Here is an 18035-nt window from a genome sequence, read left to right as displayed (position 1 = left end):
CGCATGGGTGCACGGTCGCCGCCGACGCCAAGCTGATCGACGACGACGATCCCAGCTCCTCTTCCGCGCTGCGTGTGCTCCGGCCGGCCGACAGATGATCGAGGGGGCTCCCGGTAAAAAGAGACAAGCAGGTAGCCAGCCCCTCCCGTGAACGGGGCCGGCGACGTTACGTGACAACTGGACGACGAGGGCCCCACTCGACGTGGAGGCAGCGTACCTGACAGGTCAGCTCCTACTCGTCCGGCGAGGAGGAGGGCGTCCGGCGTTCGGCGCGGCGCAGCTGATGGCCCCTGATCCGGAAGCAACATTTTCCTCACGCAAACACGAGAGCCTGCTCGCTCGGTCTGCTCCACCTCCACCTCCACCTCCACTTCCACTGACCCCGCCGGCCCGTCGGGGGATCTTCTGCGCGCGGCCGGCCGCCATCTCCGCGTGCGTCAACATCCGTTACGTACGGGGCGTGAAGGTGATTACGCTACGCTTGCTCGACACCGTTGACGCCCCCGGCCGGCCAGATCGAGTCGGAGATTAGTCGTCCACGAAAGCCACTTCGTCGCAAAGCTGAACTTGCATCTGAAGTGGTCGCCACAACCAATCATGTGTGATACACAGGAATAGGACAGATAAGCCCAGAAGTAAGGGTGGAAACGGATCGGATTCGCACGGATACGAATTCGGATATCCATTTTTCTGTTTTCTTACCATTTTCATCCCTACCCAGAAGGGCAGTAGGTCTGGTTTTTGAGGTTGGGGCAGGGGTGGTTGCTGTCCATGGTTCTGGCTCGGTTCTTCTGAGACCTGCGTGGTTCAGCACTTGTCATTTTTTTCATGTGCAAATTGCTCTGTTTACATGCATTGTTATTTTACGATCAGTTAGCTCAAGACTTGCTGATGGCAATAGTATATGTGCATCTTCTTTGTAATGCCATGATCAAAGTAGAAATGTGTAAATCAGAAATCTAGTGGAAATAAGCTGAGCTGTTGAAGCAACGATTGCCAAACCACAAAATGAACCAATATTGTACATTTGCACTCATCGAATCCCTAAGTTATCTGCACCCAACTAATACAAGAAGCGAGTACTCTATTTATCAACTCAACTCGCTCATTCATTCGAAAAAAGGAACTTTAACACCTTTATCACACCACCTTTGGTTGTCAGCACTGTCTTAAACAATGCTTCCAGATGATGCCTTGGATATTTGATGTCAAGGCATTCATAGAGCACTGTGCATGAATACACTAGGGAGGCAATGTACTTGCAGTAGATGGTTTAGAACAGGATTAACATTAAATACAAAAAGTAGAGAAAATGCATATAAATCTACCAGTTTTTTTTTTTGGTATACACCATGCTAATTTAACAAATGAGGCACGTAAGAGAGAGACCATAGGCTTTAAGAGTTATAAAAATCCAAAATATGAAGAAAAAAATTAGAATGACAAACAATGCAAAGTTTATAGGGAACATCATTTATTTTTCTGGCCATATTTTTTATTATGATAACTTAACATTCATTTGAACTTGCAATTGAGACCACGTGTGGCTTGCTGCCTGCATGCTACAGTGAATCATTCCTGACGACCAGCACATACCATCAAAGCAAAAACCAACATAACTGGACACTCTATCCTCATCCTGCAAACAAAGTACCATCCAACAGATCAAATTAGTAGAATAATGAACTAATTCTCCAGTACCATCTTTCATGGACAAAATAAAGAGTGCATCTCATGAGAAAATGGCACGAATACTGAAAATGGTGAAAATTCGTTCAAAAACATTAAGAAATGCATAACTCAAGTCGAAAGGGTGTCTGACCAAAGATGACAGAGTAAAAAATTATATTGGCTCGTCATTTCTACTTTGTGGAAGGCAGCAAACTTTGAATGCAGCATAAAAGTACTCTTGTGTGAAGCAACCAAGATAAAAGGTAACCCTGATTTTGCCATCCAAATACAGTAGGTAAAATTGCATTAGATGAGAGACAGATGGTATAGCTATTGTGGCAAAACTGTCATGTTTCAGCCAAACAAGCTAAAGAAATGCATGAAAAAGCATTCATCAGAAATGCATGAAAAACTATCCACCATTTCATTGATTGAGAATGACATCACACCAGACCACATCAATACTAGTACTGTATTACTCATAGAGATCCCCTCACATCAGGACTACTTGGTTACTGTACTACTGAGTACTGACATAGATCCGGACCCCTCCCTTGACAGTACTGACAGAGATAAGAATGGAGAAACTAACGACATGCTCACAACTCCCTATCCCTAGATCTTGAACTCCTGGTTGTAGACCGAGCGGCAGGCCTTCCGCAGCTTCTCCAGGTCGGAGTGCAGGACGGAGCGGAACTTGACGCGGTCGACGACGTCCTGGGCGGAGTCCACGAAGCGCCTGCCAAGCTTCTTCATGCCCTTGAGGTTCGAGGCCTTGAGCTTCTCGCCGAGGAGGTGGAGCTTGTCGGCCTGCCTCTTGAGAAACAGCTCATCCCTGGGCCCGTCGATGGATATATTCATGTCCTTCTCGGGGTTGATGAGCGGGTGCGGCAGCAGCTTGCCGAACACCTGCAGGGCCTGCTGCACGGCTGTGGCGATCTCCACGAACGGCTGCAGCTTGGGGAGCTCTTCCACGGACCAGCGCTTGGTCCCCTCCATCTTGCGCAGGAGCCTGGCCATCCCATTGGCGTCGGACAGCTTGGTGAGGGTTGCGCCGACCATCACCTCGACCCCCTCCGCCTCGCCCACCTCCTTGACGAGATCCTGGAGCTCCCTCAGAGAGCACACGACCGCCATTGCTCTCCTCTCCTTGGGTGGTAGGGAAAGGGTTTGGGATGCTGGTGATGGAACATCTAGCCCTATATTTATAGCAGATGGGAGCCTGGCCGCGATCCGTGGGAAACACCCCGCGATTCGTGTGCCACCGGCGCCGAGATCCGTTCGATTTCGACGGCCGAGCAAGCAGCCGTCGATTGGATCGCTCGAGGGCGGGGCCGCGATCCGTGGGAAAGGCCCCGCGATCCGCGTGCCTCCGTCGCCGTGATCCGTTCGATTTCGACGACCGAGGAAGCAGCCGTCGATTCGATTTCTTCGCTCGCGGGGCGCGGGGCGGGGGAAATCTGGGGCGGGCTGGGGAAGCGCGTAAAATTTTCGGATTCTGAAATTTGGGGAGAGGGCGCGCGAAAGCGAAATTCTGGAATTGGGATTGGGCGGGAGGAGGGAAATGGGTTTTGGTGGTCTTGGTCTACGGTGAACCAAGCCGGGTCTTGGTCCACCGTGGACAAGGCGATGCCGCCGCTGGATCCGAACGCCGGCGGCAAGACGGAGGCCTCCAAAGAGAGAGGCGGAGGCCTCGAAAGGAGGAAGAAGGCGCTAAAGATTGGATTTTTACCTCCACCGAGGCCGGGCGGCGGCGTGTTCCGCCGGCGGCGACGAGATCTTGCGACCGGAATCCGAGTTGACCGGCCACCGGAGCTACGGGGGCTCACCGGGACTGCAGATCTGGCGGTGGCCAGCCGCGTCGTCGACGACTGCACGTCGCCGGGAAGGTCCGGCCAGCCGAAGCTCCACGGACGGTGACTTGAGCTGGCACGGGCCGGCCATCATGGGAGAGCTGGCACGGGACGGCCACCACACGGAGACAGACAGAGAGGGAGGAGGAGGAGAGGGGCGAGGCCAGAGCGGCGGCGCGGAAAGAAGGAGGGGTCGCTGCCTCCTGCCGGCTGCCGCTGCGTTACTTTATGGGCGAGAGAGAGCGCGCGAGAGAGCGCGCGCGCTCCACTGCGTGCGGTTGGGGGGTCCCTGGGTGGGCGGAGGGTGGGTGACTCTGCCCTCGCGGTCCACTTCTCAGTACAGCCTCAGCCTGATGACGTCTCTTGGACTCCAATCTGTTCACAAATCCAGTTGCCTCGATCACACGTCCTCCACCATCTAGAACCTCAGGTCCTCGGCTCACCAGGACGTGCTCGGCTCGCATCGGCTTCTCAGCTCCATCTCAATCCAATGAGGCAATGATGACTGGCTGCTGCCGCCTGCGACGCTTGCGTTGCGTTGGGGGCTCACTGCACTACAGGTCGCCGTCAACACTGCATCAACCTTCGGGCATGTGTTGCAAGGACCATACCCACGCCCTGACCATCTGAAGTTCTGAACGATGGACCAAGCGCACATTTACACACTAGGGTCCGGGACAGCTGCATCGGAATCGTTCGCTTCTGCAGAGAAAAATGGAAACAGGAGGGAAGAGAAGAGAAATGAGTGTTGGCAATCACAGTCGCCTGTCATTTATGAGAGAGTCAACTGCTAGCTCCCCAACAGGCCGGGTTGGTGTTTAGTGTCCTTGGTGATTAGGTTTCAGTTTCAACAATTGTACTGTAGTGTCGTTGGATAATCAAGTTTCATTATCATGGTCAAATGGGTGGAGTCGATGTCAATCAAGAAAGGATCATGAGAGGCTGTATGGGGCCATATGATCTGATTAATGATGGCACCTTTAGGCTTTGTTTGGAAGGAATTAGGATTTCATTGCACTGAGGAGAGAATCACAGGATGCTTACCTGTAACAAGTGATCATTGCTTGGAATGCTTCTGGTCTCTTCCTTTTCCTTTCCTCTTGTATGCCTCGCCTCGCCTCGCCATTGCCACTCACTGCCTTCCTTTGGATCCAGGTGGATGCCATAAGAGGTGCTTCCAAAAACCAGAAGTAACTTAAAAGAAGACACACCCGGACAATTCTGCATACCAAGGTGATAAACTTGAATAGGAAATTCTATTATACACTTCTTTGATTAACTTAATCTGGATATTGTTGCTACCAAAGGTAAACATACCTTTTTAACACTGACATAAATTGTGTGAATAACGATGAGTTTAATAAGGTGTGTAGAATAAGGTTTTAGATACTTGAGCCTGAGATTGTCTGAATATGTTGACAGACTATAATCCACATAGCTACTATGAAGTAAGAAAATGTAAGCCAATTATTGATAAAACATGGTGTGCCATAGCTAACTAAACATAACAAAATTTCAACCGTATGTGGTCTGATTGCAATGTTAAAATATTTTGTGCTACTGTTACTTGGAGCTTACAAACGAATATGTTGTTCAGACACATGAATAGGTTGTTCTTACCAGCATCTGTTGTATGGTATAACTTGTGCAAATCTGCATTTCCAAAACGATGAGATAATAGGTACAACTTTGAATACTTACTATGAAGAAGAGTTGGCAACAAAACCAGATAGCGAAAGTACAACAAATGATAGTGGAGATGATATCTATAGAAGCAGTCAATCATATATGGGTTATCAAGAGAGTGCAGATTTTATGTCAGACATGTGCAGAATCATCAGATTCTATGTGTTTGGACAGCAGCAGCAGCAGCACAGATAGCGAAGAGTGTAGTGGGCCAGATAAAAACCATCAAAATCTGAATGAAGTGGATCTGGAACAGTTTGACTGGAATAATTTTTTTGTCAACAAGAGAACTAGTTAAACCCGGTGGCCAAGGAGATAATGGACATCTGGCAGTAGTTCAAACAAAAAGAAATAATACACAAGATGAAAACATCAGTTCCAATACTGTTGAGGGGATCCAAGGTGGATGAAAAAAAAGGTTAGTGTTAGGCTTTGTTGCTTCCTGCTCATGAAAATATATGCTGATCTAAAGAGCACAAAACTTACAGTACGACAAAAAATGCAGGATGAGAGTTAGAGATGGAGCTCAGCGGGGAGACTCCTGTAAACCTAGAGGTATGGGTGTTGCCGAAAGATCACTGAGGAAATATTGTGAAGCAAAAGCAGCAGGTCTAAACCCAAAGTACATTTTTGATCCTTCTGTTGGGTTAGCATTTGATTCAGAAGAAGCAGCAGTAGAGTTCTATAAATTCCATTCGGTGGAGGTAGGATTCGGTACCTAGAAAGAATACTAGGACCGCAACAAGGATGAATACCAAACAATGGGAGAAGTTGTTTGCCAATGTCAGGTAACTACACTAAGAGGAATGTTATGAAATAAGATTTCCAGAAGGTTGAAAGAAACATAGCAATCTGAATGGTTCCAAAAAAATTTCTGCATGGTTTTGACAAGAGGACAAAGACCAAGACAAAAGGTTGTAACTGCATGGCCATGATTAGACTCCACCGAACAAAAGATGGTGGCTGGTTTATTTTAACTTATGTGAAAGAACACAGCCATGGGTTTTCAACAACTGATGCGGGGAAAAGAGAATGGAATTCACATAAGAAAACAGATCGCACGGTAAGGGACATGGTGAAATATCTGCATGAAAATAATGCAATGTTATTCTTAGCAAGCTACATTGTATCATGGGAAGCTTGTTTGGTAGCATGGAAAACATACCTTTCACCAGAAGATCTCTACGGACCATCTATGCACAAATTGCAAGGATACAAAGGGATGATGGCATAAGGAAAACTTTAGAGCTTTCCAGGAAGATGAGGTCAGAAGATCTATGATTCCAGTTTAGTGTTGATCTAGATGAGAAGGACCAGATCAAAACATTAATTTGGGCAAATGGGAAAAGTCAAAGCGACTACAGTTGCTTTGGAGATGCCATAACATTTGACACCATGTATAGCACCAACCTATACAAGATGTCATTCAGAATTTCCGTCGGTGTGAACAACCATTTCCAGAGCACAATTCTTGGTGGAGTGTTCATGAGGGATGAAAATGCTGAAAGTTTCAAATGGATTTTCAAGGAATGCTTAACATTTGTGGGTGGTGTTCATCCCCATACAATACTAACGGGTACTAGTTCACAGAACACTATGAAATTTGGTTTCAACGATTTCTGCTGCTGAAATAAATGTTGCCTCATTTTAATACAAGACCAATGCAGGGCAATGGAAGTAGCCATAAAGAAGTAATGCCTGACATAGCTCACTTGTGGTGCAAGTGGCATGTGTTCAAAGATGCAGAACTAGGACCAATATACAGGAAGAATGCAGCTTTCAGAGATGAATTCCACAAGGTGATCACTGAGATGCTAATAGTCAACGAATTCAATAATGCATGGTCATGATAGAACTTGTGGAAGGGAAAAGGACAGTGATGCAAGTCAGCCGATAGAGGAGTTTGAAGAGGAAAGCGAGTCAGATTAGAAGCCACGAAGTGAAGGCTAGTTTGATTAATCATCTTGCCTGCTGTAAAGGAAACATTTTAGGGTAACATGAGTTTTTGTAATGCCATTAGGGTGATATAATTTTGTGTAATGCCATTTACATGCAGCTAGAATATGTATTAGCACAACAGGCGCATCATTTGGTTGTGTGTGGCAAATTCTATAATATAACTAGTGGTTATGACGTTCATGGATGTTACAAACACTTTATGATTGTTGAAGTGATGCTTCTGAACTGCTTTACAAATGCGTAATATCTGATTATTCCAAATCAAACTAACCAAAGAATTGTATCAAGCTTCTGAAATTGTTGGACTTTGTAGCATATAGATATGAGAGAAATAATAACTTGAAAACTCAAAATATATCGGTTACATAACATCGATATTAAAGATCTGAGGAGCTGGTTAAATAGTGATTATCATAACCTGAGCTTGCAAATGTCCAAACATAAGACCTAAACTAGAAAGTTCATACACTGTGATAAAGACAGACAAAATAGGCCTTGAATCAGCAAGGAACACACCAAACATCCTTCAACTGTAGCTAAATAGAACCTTTGCCTTAGCAAGCAACACAGCTGACCAAACCACAGACAACTACAGCAGAATGCAAAAAGGAGAACACTGATCTCCTGATGTGCTGCTGTGACGGCTTAGATGTGGATGCCAAGCTCCTGGAAGAGATCTTCTGGTAAGTATCCATGATTCCCAGCCATGATGAACAACCAGTACAGGATCTCAGACCTAGCCTTGGACAAATTGCTCTACATTTAAACCATGATATATTAGTCATAATATAGAACAATTGTTTGGAGCACATTCGGAATGCAAGACAATACATACCTCGTAAAGTTCCTTAACATTAAAGTGAACATTTTCCCCATGAAAAGCCCTCGCATAATGGACAGCATAAAGGCAACTACTAACACTGCAAAATGAATAACAAGCATAAAAGGGCTTAATACAATTAATTAGAGCAGACTTAGAACATAGCAGCATGTGGTAACCAAGAAAAGACTTGTGAAAGCTGAAGATTTGCATCTTGGGCCGTGGTTGGTCGGGAAATGGAAAGTCCAACCACCAAACTCAACAGAACAGCCAAGAAACAAATTATTAATGCAGTCGATCAGTGCTTTGTGAAGGTCTAAAACAGCCTGTTCATGCTGCAAGCTAATCTTGATAGAACTTGTATTCATCAGACTAGGGTCCATTATAGTTAATCTCTTGAACTCAAAGTCCCGGAAGTAATCTTGATAGAATTTCTATTCATCAGACTAGGCCGAAAATGTACTGCATTCAACTTTGGGGTTTTCAAAAAATGTTAACAGTTCGATATGGATAAATTTTGGTAAACATGATAAGTAGTTAAAGAAGGTGGCCAAGAAGCAAGTGGACATCTCCGAGTAATAAAAACAAAAGCAAGTAATGGAGAAGAGGAAAAATCAATTCCATCATATTGAAGGCATGCAATGTGGGAAAAAAAGGTTAGTGTGCAGTTTTGTGGCTTACAGGTGGTAAAAAAAAGTTGATGCTGTAGAAATAAAATTGTGCAACAATACAAGTCATACCAATGAACGAAGCCTTAGACGAGCAGTAGCATCAGCAGATGCAGTAGCTCTGCAACCCTGGTGCTGTGACACCCTAGCCATAGGATGCAATAAGGACTTGTCCTGATAAGAATACACACACAACAATCTGAATACTAAACAACCCAAATACGAGTGTCTCGTAATAAAGAATACCATGGTACTAAGTATACTTACTACACATACGGTAGTGTAAAAGAACACAAGCAACATAAGTGATATTCTGTGAACGCATCTTAATAAGGTCACTCAGCACAGTGCTAGATATCTGATAACTACTTTGTTTCAAGTCTTAGGGATAAAGCATTGTATCTAATTTTTCCTGCACACAAAAGGGCATGTAGCTACAACTTGAAATGTATGGAGCACTAGAGGAACTTACAATAAAATGGAAATTTGAGTTAGGCCTAAAAAGGTACCACGTATCTGCCAAGGCGCCAAGCTGATAAGGTCCTTTTTATCACTCACATAAAAATATTTGCCCATAAAAATATACATGCGGTACATTCAATTACTATTGAAGCAACCATCACATGAACAAAAATCAGAGAAGTCACTAGCAGCGAAGAACCTGTTGGCTAAAAAGGGTATACAGAGCAGACACAAGAAGTAGCAGATCTAACATGTCCAAAGCGGCAAAGCATAAACACAGGGCACCTTTCAACAAAAGAGCATACAGATGCAACACAACAAAGGGCTGATTTGCCAGCGGTCAACAGATCTGTCGAAAACATAAACCAGGGATAGCTATAACTAAAACAAGATAAAGAATCTACAGAACACAGATCTAGTTTACAGCAACGAGAAAACCAACGACCTTTTGACCACGTCCTCCGCCGGCAGATGCTTCTTGCTGCCCGGCGGTCACGGACAGATCCTTAACCCCTCACACAGCTGCTGCGTAGCTTGCCCATCTTCATCCACAATCGACGACCCCGTGTCAGGCACCACCACCACTTCGGCACGGACACTCAGGACTGAGAACGTACACTTCTCCTTCTCGTCAGTTCGCAACATGGCGAGGACTTTTACATTTTTACCATTATAACTAATGGCGCTCATCAGATCATCACTCTTAGAATGACTCTTACATATATACCAGATGAGAGAAGTTTAAGTTTCATTTTTACCACATTTGCTGATGTGGCGCGCCACGGCAGTTGTGCACGCTGGCGTCCAGTCAACCTAAGGATGCGAAATGTCGTTCTTGCTCTTGCCTTTATTCTCTCTCTCCCTCTCCGACGGGTGGTTTACCATCTTCTAATCGTGCGGTCAAAAGTCTTATTAGATTTGTCTCGCGAACTTACCAGAAATCATGCAAATGATTTTGTAATTAAATTTTATTTAATACTCTAAATTAGTGGTTAAAGGTGGAAAAAAATTTCATGAAATTATTTTCACCAAGACCATTGACTCGGGCAGTGCTTAACTCGACCGCGGTGGGCGCCGCCGGGTCCACAACCAGGATGAACGGCCGAGATAAACCCGGCGTCCGCAAGGGCATGTGGTTACACCTTTCCGGTCCTCCGAGGCACATCGAGGAGCCCGGTGCAGCCGCAGCTTTGCGCCTCGCATGCGATCCGGGTAAAAGCAGAGGGTATTGACGGTGGTCCGCCGCGTGGTGGGTCGGGAAATCGCGGCGGCGGCAGTCTGGGAGAAGCGGATGGTGGCTAGCGGTAGCGCCATGCTTGATGGCTTGGCGATGGATCGGTGGATGTGACGGGAGGATGAAGAAAAGGAGGGAGAGGGAACGGCGGCGGAGCGGAGTTGGAATCGACAATCGATCGAGTTGTCGGATCCCGCGTGTTTGGTTTCCTACCCACAAACGGCCCGACTCCTTTTGCTTTGGGCCATCTGCATGCACGGTCCAATTAGAATCATCGGTCTGCAGAAACAGCGGCAGGCAAACAACTTGCAAATCATCGGCGGTCGGTGATTGAAGTTAAAAGCACTTGTAGAACGGCCACTGATCATGATCAGAGTTGTTTACGGAGCAAGAAATCTAGTTGTTATTGTGTGGTTTTTGTCCTCGGTTTCGACTTAAAAAAGGACTGGTATTTAGCTTAGCGTAGAGGCAGCGCTGGTTTTTAAATAAAAATTACGTGCTGCTAGCCCCGCAGCCCGCCGCCGCCGCAGCATCGTCACGCTCCGCGCACCAGCGACTCGGCTCCTCTCTCTGCCCTCGCTCATGGCCGACGGCGCGAGATCGCCATGGCCGGCGACGCGAGATCCTCCCCTTAGACAGCAGCGAGCTCCTCCTCCTCTTCCCCATGGTCGGGGTCGAGCTCCCCTCGTCGTGGCTTCCAGATGTTTCATTGTGTTGCATTACGTAGTATCTAATGTTGCAAACGTGTATTTTTTATGCAAGAGTTCATCAAACAGCCAAGTTACATATACGATTTGAATTTTGAAGGTCTTGCAGTATTCAACAAACCAATTATAGGGGGGGAACCAAGCTTTTGGCATACTTGCAATGTAAATGTATGCTATTACCTGGAGCACATACATAGACTCTTGAATGGATGGATGGTCCCATAATGGCTAAAAGGACTGGTATCAAAAATCTTTTCAAACTGCATTAATTTGAGATGGACCATGAAGACACCTCTATATGTCGACACAAATATGATATTATCATCCCCATGAAGCCCAAGTATTGTTCTGTATTCTGGAAACTCCCCTGATGCGAGCGAAAGAAGCTTGTCCAGTTCGATTGTTGGACCCACAACCCATCAAGGAACACCATCAGAGTTTGCTAGCGTACTCAAGTAGAGGCAGGCCATGATGGTTTGCATAGACATCTGATGGCAGCGGAACCTTTATCACAGTAATGCTCTGGCTACCCAAATCAAATTCAAGGATGCGAAGCTGACTGCCAAACATAATCCAGTAAAGTGAATTCCCAACCAGGACATTACTGAAGCTGACAACAGACCAAGACTGAGACTGGACCGCTGCGGAGACGACATCACCCCATACACCGGTCTCTGATGAGTAAACGCAGACATGTGCATTGTGGCTGCCTTTCCACGCCAAAGCCACCTTGAAGGGGCCCTTGTCGCCGGAGGCACAGATTACCGCTCCGCTCAGACTAAAAGGGTACCTGTCCTAGGAACTCAGGATCCGAGACGTGCCAAGTGCCTTGGAGGTGGCGCTCGCCTGCGACGGGGTTCCACACCAGGACCTCGCGGAGGCCGCAGCCGTAGCGAGTCCTGTTGATGAGAAGCACGAGCCTGTGGCGGCAGCCTCGGAATTCCATCGACGCCGGCGACGGGGCAGGGGAAGGGAGGGGCGGAGGCGGAGGCTGAGGCCGAGGCTGGCTTAATCTCGAGTGAACTTGGCTCGGGATCGGGCCGGATTGTTCGAGTCGAGTCCATCTTGGGCTGATGATCCTTCTCTGGGCTGCGTTGGGCTGGATTGAGGCGTCATCCCTCGATCCCATCGACCTCAGTGAAGAGATACGATTGGTTTGATGGACCTGAACGGCCGTGGGCTTGGCCCCACAGAGTTAGCTTGATTTCGTAGTTGCTGTTTATGATCATATCCATGTGCACAGAGGAAGCAAGACATTGGAAACACAAGCATGTGAGGTTTGGAATAGCATATGATAGTAAAGCATGTGTACACAGGAAAGGCAGTATTATTACATACTTGAGGTCTCTAAGAACAACATCTCTGATGACAGTGCCATTCGGCTGATTTGGAAGCTGCACTGGAGTTGGCTCACCAACTTGAACAATAAGTCCAATGACATCTGATTGAGATGTAATAGTTAGAAACCATTGTTGCCAGTGTATAAGGAAAAATCATGTGCTGAGAGGCACTGCGATACTCCCATTTGCGGTACACACGAACAAGGACCATGCCACGTTTTGCACGGAACTGAAGCTCTGGAAGCAGATCAAAATGCATCCTGGGCAGCTGCAAAGCATAGGGAGGACAAGAGAGAAGCAGCAGCAATGCAATAAACCAGGCGACATATGTATGGTCCGAGTAACTCACCACAGAGGTAACAAAACATCAGGACACAACCAAAATACAGAGACACAGATAGGAAGGGTAGAAGTGATAAACATGATGAGCAGCATAGGGATAACAATAGATTACAGTAGAATGAAATGACCAGGTAAAGACATAAACAGAATAACAAACATGTAGAGCCAAAATCTAAAATGTCTCGCCAAAAACCATAGCCATAAATCGTAAAGAAAAGCTATATGCAAAATATGGATGGTCCAATATAAAGATGTATAATAGATACTATATTAGAATAGGTAGGTCTGTATCCTAATTTCAAATGCGTGCATGCAGCGCACGTGGAAAAATCTCTCAATACACAATGTTACGAGTTGTATCTGTCAAGGTTCTTAAGGCGTTGCCTTGTCGTCGCCTAGGCGTCTGGGCGATTTTCCAATTGAGGCGTCGGGTTCGCCATGGCTTCTGTGCGTATGACGTCGCCTCACTCGCCAAGGCGTGGAGAAAGCGTCGGATGGACGCCGCACACGTGAAAAGGCGCCGCGCGCGGGAGCAAAAAGGGCGCGCGGGAAGAAGGCGCCGTGCAGGGGAGGAAAAGGGAGGTCGCGCGCGGGAGAAACGGAAGGGATTCGCGCGCCTATACCTCTGCAAGGAGGCGCCCATCTGGAATCCGCGCCATCTGAGTGGGAGGGAAAGAGAGAAGGCGGCGGGAGAACCTGGAGGCCGACGCCACCACCGCCTGCCCGCCTCATCTGCAACCGCGAATCCCGTCCCATCTGCGACCGTGCCTGGGACTTCTCGGCCGCCTCCCCCCCCCCCCCCCAATCCTCCCTTACTCTTTTTTTTGAGACAAGGGATTTCATTCATTGATCAAGAACATTGTTACAATCACACTCAAGGTAACGCTACACGCATGACGGGGCCTGATGCCACTCGTCCATCACACACGCACTAGACACATGCTTGGCTAGCTCATGCGCTACCAAGTTACACTCTCTACTAGCATAACAGAAAGAGAACCTAACTAAAGAGTTACACAGCTCCTGAATTTCCCTGAGAATCACCGTTATCGACGAACGTTGAACATCTTTCAGCTCCCACAGACGCACAAGCTCCCGACAGTCTGTTTCAAGTAGCACACTTGTGGCGCCATTTTTCTTCGCAAGAATCAAGCCATCCCTGCAGGCTAGCACCTCTATAGTTAGCGCATCCATACAAGCGGTGTACCATCTCTCCGACCCTCCCTTAAAGCAACCATGGTGGTCACGTAGAACAGCTCCTGTTGCACCACTTCCATCTGGATAAAAAGCACCATCAGAGTTACATTTGATCCATTCTTCCTCTGGTGGTTTCCATTTAGGCTGCACCTTTGTTGACTGCTCCTTGTGTGGGTGAATCAGCTGCCATAGATCGAAAGTTGTATCACACACCCACAAAACTGCTTGACGAATCGGCATCCCAACTTCACCATGGCGACGTTTATTCCTCAGCATCCAGAGTGACCACATCCCACAAATGATCAATGCTCTATCTTTACGTGGACAAACATTGTCCTGCATCAAGTCAATCGCCCATGATTCCAGCCGTAGGCAAGGTACCTTCACTCTAGTGATCTTCTTTGCCTCTTCCCAGAACATCCTAGCCACAGTGCAGTCTAACAGGACATGCCCTATTGATTCCTCGTCTGATCCACATACCTTCACTCTAGTTCTCTTTGTTATTGATATCATAGACAGGAGGTAAATTGACTACGTTTTGTTCGTATTCAGGTGTTTGTCAGCGAATATGCAGTTAACGAACCAAAGGATGCTGGTCAAGGAAGCCTCCTTGCTTCACTGGCAGAGGCTGCACTCCTCACTGGGCTAGAAACGAATAGGTGATCTGAAAATGTTCCGACAAGCTAGTTCAAGCATTCTCATAAATACTGACAATGGGTAACAAACAATTACTTCTGGTGGGTTAATGAGAGAGCTCTCTGTGATGCTTCTCTGCAGTGACATCGTTCAAATGGCATGTTATGCGCCACTCTTCACAAATGACAATGATCGCCAGTTTGTGCTTCATGCTTTTGTTCCTTCTGGCATTGTAATTTATGACAAATGCAGTGACAGTGTCTTAAACTTCTTTTCAGATGGAACCCAGATGCGATAGTCTTCAACTCGTGGCAACAGTACGGAACTCCTAGTTACTGGATGCAGACATTCTTCCGTGAATCAAGTGGTGCTACGATTCATCCAGTTCAGATCACATCCAGCTACTCCGATTCATTGGCCACATCTGCTATAACCTGGAACAACACTGAGAATAGCTTTCTGAGGGTGAAGGTAAAACCGACAGTTTCTTATTTCCTTGTAGCCTGTGTGATTGCTTAACATCTGTCTTATTGACACTTTGCAGATTGTAAACTTTGGACCTCATGCTGTGAACCTGACAATACGTGCAACTGGACTTCAAGCTGGTACAGCAGTCAATACAATGGCATCAAGGCTCACTGTTCTCACGTCGAGCAACGTGATGGATGAAAATTCATTCAGCAACCCAAATAATGTAAGAGCGTGACTGTTTATTACAAGTTTCTTACCGTTCCATACATTGTGAGCTCATCTGTCAATATGTCAGGGGTGTTGGCCATGTGTAGAGCCAATTTACAGGAAGCGTTCTAGCTACATGTGTCATTAAGCTCGTGTAACATAAAAATTGTTGATGGTGCAGGTCGTTCCGATCATCAGAGAGCTGCCCAATGCCTCCGAAGAGACGCATGCCTTGCCGAATCCTTATTCGCTCACCTCATTCGACCTAGCTCTGGAGCAAAGGCAGGCGTAGTGTGATGTGCGTTCTGGTGTGTGTGTGTGTGTGTGCCTATCAGACCTCGTGTTAAACTGAGTTTGTGGGACTGCAGACGAGCAACTGCAAATGGTGGTAGGATGATTCTTGTTAACCTGCTCTCGCTTGATCAGATCGAACCCCAGTTAAAGTTAAATAAATCTGCAGTTAGAAGTCACAACTATGGCATGTGATCAACCGGAGTTGTGTTTGAGGCTGAAGGCACTCGATGCACCTTGTTCACAAAAGCAGAGTTATATAACCTGCACGCCAAGTGGTCAATTCATCTGAGTGATGGCATCCTTCAATCTTGAAATAAACCAGTGAAAAATTTCAAATTTCGACAAATAAATAAGACAGATGTTACATTATTAGATTATCCATGAAAAGTACCTTCAAAATAATTTTTATCTTTTTTTCAAAGTTAACTATTGCATGATGTTGTGTGTGTCTATATGATGATGGACCCAATATGAAACAACTCTACATCAATGCTAGTTGTGCTTTCTGATGGTTGGATTTCCTTCTCACAACTGTATCATCGTGAAATACAAGCAATTAATGTTTGCCTCTCTGGAGCTCTACAATAATGTTTGCGCCTCGTAAATTGGCCGGTTTATAGCAGCAAATTAAACAGTGCGTCAGTATTAGCAGAAGAGGGTGGGAATTAAGACAGAAAAGGGAAATCAATCATCAGAAAACAAGGGATTAATTACATGCCATAACAAATGACGTGATTAGGGTAAGTAATAACTCCCGGTGCTTAATTATTCTATTTAACATTAACCAAAACTTTGTGTATAAATAAGGTGCAACCTGCGATCCACAGTTCCACACACGTCTCAGATCATCTTGCGCATCTGACGAACACGGCGAAAGTGAGCACAATGTCTTCCTCCCGCTTCTACCTGATGATGGGCGTCCTCCTCCTCGCGGCGGCGGGACAGGTCGCCGCCGTCCCTTACATCCTCCCAGTGTGCAAGAGCATCGGCGGCGGCAGCAGCTTCTTCGACGTCCAGTTCTGTCTGGAGGCGCTCGGCTCCGACCAACGGACCTTCGACGCCGGCATGACGTACCGCAACTTCTCCGTTGTCGCTGCCGACCTCCTGACGTCCAACGCCACCAGCACGGCGGCCAAGATCGACGCCTTGCTCCCCAAAGGCGGCGGCGGCGCCACGGTGCGCGGCCTCCGGTCATGCCAAGCGCTGTACGGCGGCATAGTGCAAAGGCAGCCCGGCTGCATCGCGGCCATCAAGGAGAAGAGGGACGAGGAGGCGATATCGTCACTGGAGAAGTCGGCGAGCGCTGCCAAGGAGTGCGAGAGCGGGTTCCGGAGGAGCAGTGTGGCGTCGCCGGTGACGGCGGAGAACGGTAACGCGTTCAAACTCGCCAAGATTGTCGTCGCTCTTATCAAAGGCGCCGATGGTCAGTAAACGTTTGTATAGTATGCCTCATGAAGAAGCAGAAGCAGATTCATTCATCATCATCAGGGACATTTGTTTTCCTCTTTTTCTTTAATATAAAAAAAAAATCGTCTACCAACTGCATGTGTACTAGAAACCTTTCTGAATAAAACAATGCATTTGGCCGGTCTCTTCTTAGATGCAAAGCAAAGCCACGAGAAATTAGTTATAGCATATTCATCCGCGTTGCTCCGCCCACGCCGTTGATCGAGTGATTGACTTGACAGCAAACGATACAAATGCCCACTGTGCCCAAATGATGTAAATGGATACTAATCTCACAAATCATTTGATTCACAGCAGTAAAAAAACGATCTATAAACCACAGAAAGAATTAGTTAGCAGGGCTGCAGTGGAAAGATTGAAGATAAAATAAAATTTAGCAATTTAATATTTGTAACCCAAACAATGACAGGTTTATTGGAAACTTCTTAAACCTTACAAGAGGTAAAAGTATTAGTTGCTACTCAAACAATGACCCAAACAGTTTAATATTTGTGACCCAAACAATGACAAGTAAGTTCGTGCCTGTATTTTTGCTTGTTCTAGTAGCTTGCTATAATTTTAGCTGGGCAAAATTTGACATCTAACCAAGCAAGCACTATAATCTGCATTACCAATTTATGCATGCCATGCATAACTCTCGTGTCGTGTGTAAATAAAGAAGCATTGCACAACCATGGCCGCCTCCTGCTATCCCTTCGGGCGAATATGTATCTTAGAAGGCACAGTACTTTGTATTTGTATCGTCAGTGCCATCTCAGTAACCTCGTCGTATCCTAATTCCTGAGTAAACCTGGGGATCAGAAAATTCCCTGAGGGAAGAACCAATTCCTCCAGAATTTCTCAGAAAGTTCCTTTGATCCAAACAGGGATGAATGTGTGTTATTTTTTTTTTCATTGCCTCAAATTCACCCAGACTCTTTCATGCCAGCAACCAAGATTTTTGCAGATTTGTAAAGGTCTAATATGATTTTTATGGAGAAATTAATAAAGTTATAAGTAACATTATGCATATGGCACATGC

At 46.4% G+C, this 18035-nt stretch overlaps 2 protein-coding genes and 2 long non-coding RNA genes across 4 annotated transcripts; 2 read left to right on the top strand and 2 right to left on the bottom strand.

The window, feature by feature from the left end:
• Window positions 1–1006: 1006 nt before the first annotated feature.
• On the bottom strand, window positions 1007–3826 carry LOC120646056. Its single transcript, XR_005664263.1, has 2 exons — window positions 3404–3826; window positions 1007–1639 (listed from the first exon to the last, which is right to left on the bottom strand). It is a non-coding gene; the product is annotated as an uncharacterized LOC120646056 (long non-coding RNA).
• Window positions 3827–7492: 3666 nt separating this feature from the next.
• LOC120646055 lies at window positions 7493–9918 on the bottom strand. Its single transcript, XR_005664262.1, has 4 exons — window positions 9565–9918; window positions 8730–8831; window positions 8005–8089; window positions 7493–7925 (listed from the first exon to the last, which is right to left on the bottom strand). It is a non-coding gene; the product is annotated as an uncharacterized LOC120646055 (long non-coding RNA).
• Window positions 9919–14295: 4377 nt separating this feature from the next.
• Window positions 14296–15827, top strand: LOC120646476 (alpha-L-arabinofuranosidase 1-like). Its single transcript, XM_039923035.1, has 6 exons — window positions 14296–14316; window positions 14492–14598; window positions 14717–14773; window positions 14854–15046; window positions 15120–15269; window positions 15435–15827. The coding sequence occupies exons 1-6, from the start codon at window positions 14296–14298 to the stop codon at window positions 15543–15545; spliced, it is 639 nt and encodes a 212-aa protein (XP_039778969.1). The 3' UTR covers window positions 15546–15827.
• Window positions 15828–16432: 605 nt separating this feature from the next.
• LOC120646475 lies at window positions 16433–16978 on the top strand. Its single transcript, XM_039923033.1, has one exon. The coding sequence runs from the start codon at window positions 16433–16435 to the stop codon at window positions 16976–16978; it is 546 nt and encodes a 181-aa protein (XP_039778967.1).
• Window positions 16979–18035: the final 1057 nt, after the last annotated feature.

Source organism: Panicum virgatum, chromosome 8K (genome assembly GCF_016808335.1).
Source record: "Panicum virgatum strain AP13 chromosome 8K, P.virgatum_v5, whole genome shotgun sequence".
Lineage (NCBI taxonomy): Eukaryota > Viridiplantae > Streptophyta > Magnoliopsida > Poales > Poaceae > Panicum > Panicum virgatum.
This window is presented reverse-complemented; position numbering and strand designations above follow the sequence as displayed.

Bases quoted from the DNA above. Each gene is read 5' to 3' on its own strand.
- LOC120646476 (XM_039923035.1), top strand. From the start codon at position 14,296: ATGATTCCAGCCGTAGGCAAG. The intron at 14,317-14,491 runs GTACCTTCACTC...GTTCGTATTCAG, and splicing joins TGATTCCAGCCGTAGGCAAG to GTGTTTGTCAGCGAATATGC. The intron at 15,270-15,434 runs GTAAGAGCGTGA...TTGATGGTGCAG, and splicing joins CATTCAGCAACCCAAATAAT to GTCGTTCCGATCATCAGAGA.
- LOC120646475 (XM_039923033.1), top strand. From the start codon at position 16,433: ATGTCTTCCTCCCGCTTCTACCTGATGATGGGCGTCCTCCTCCTCGCG.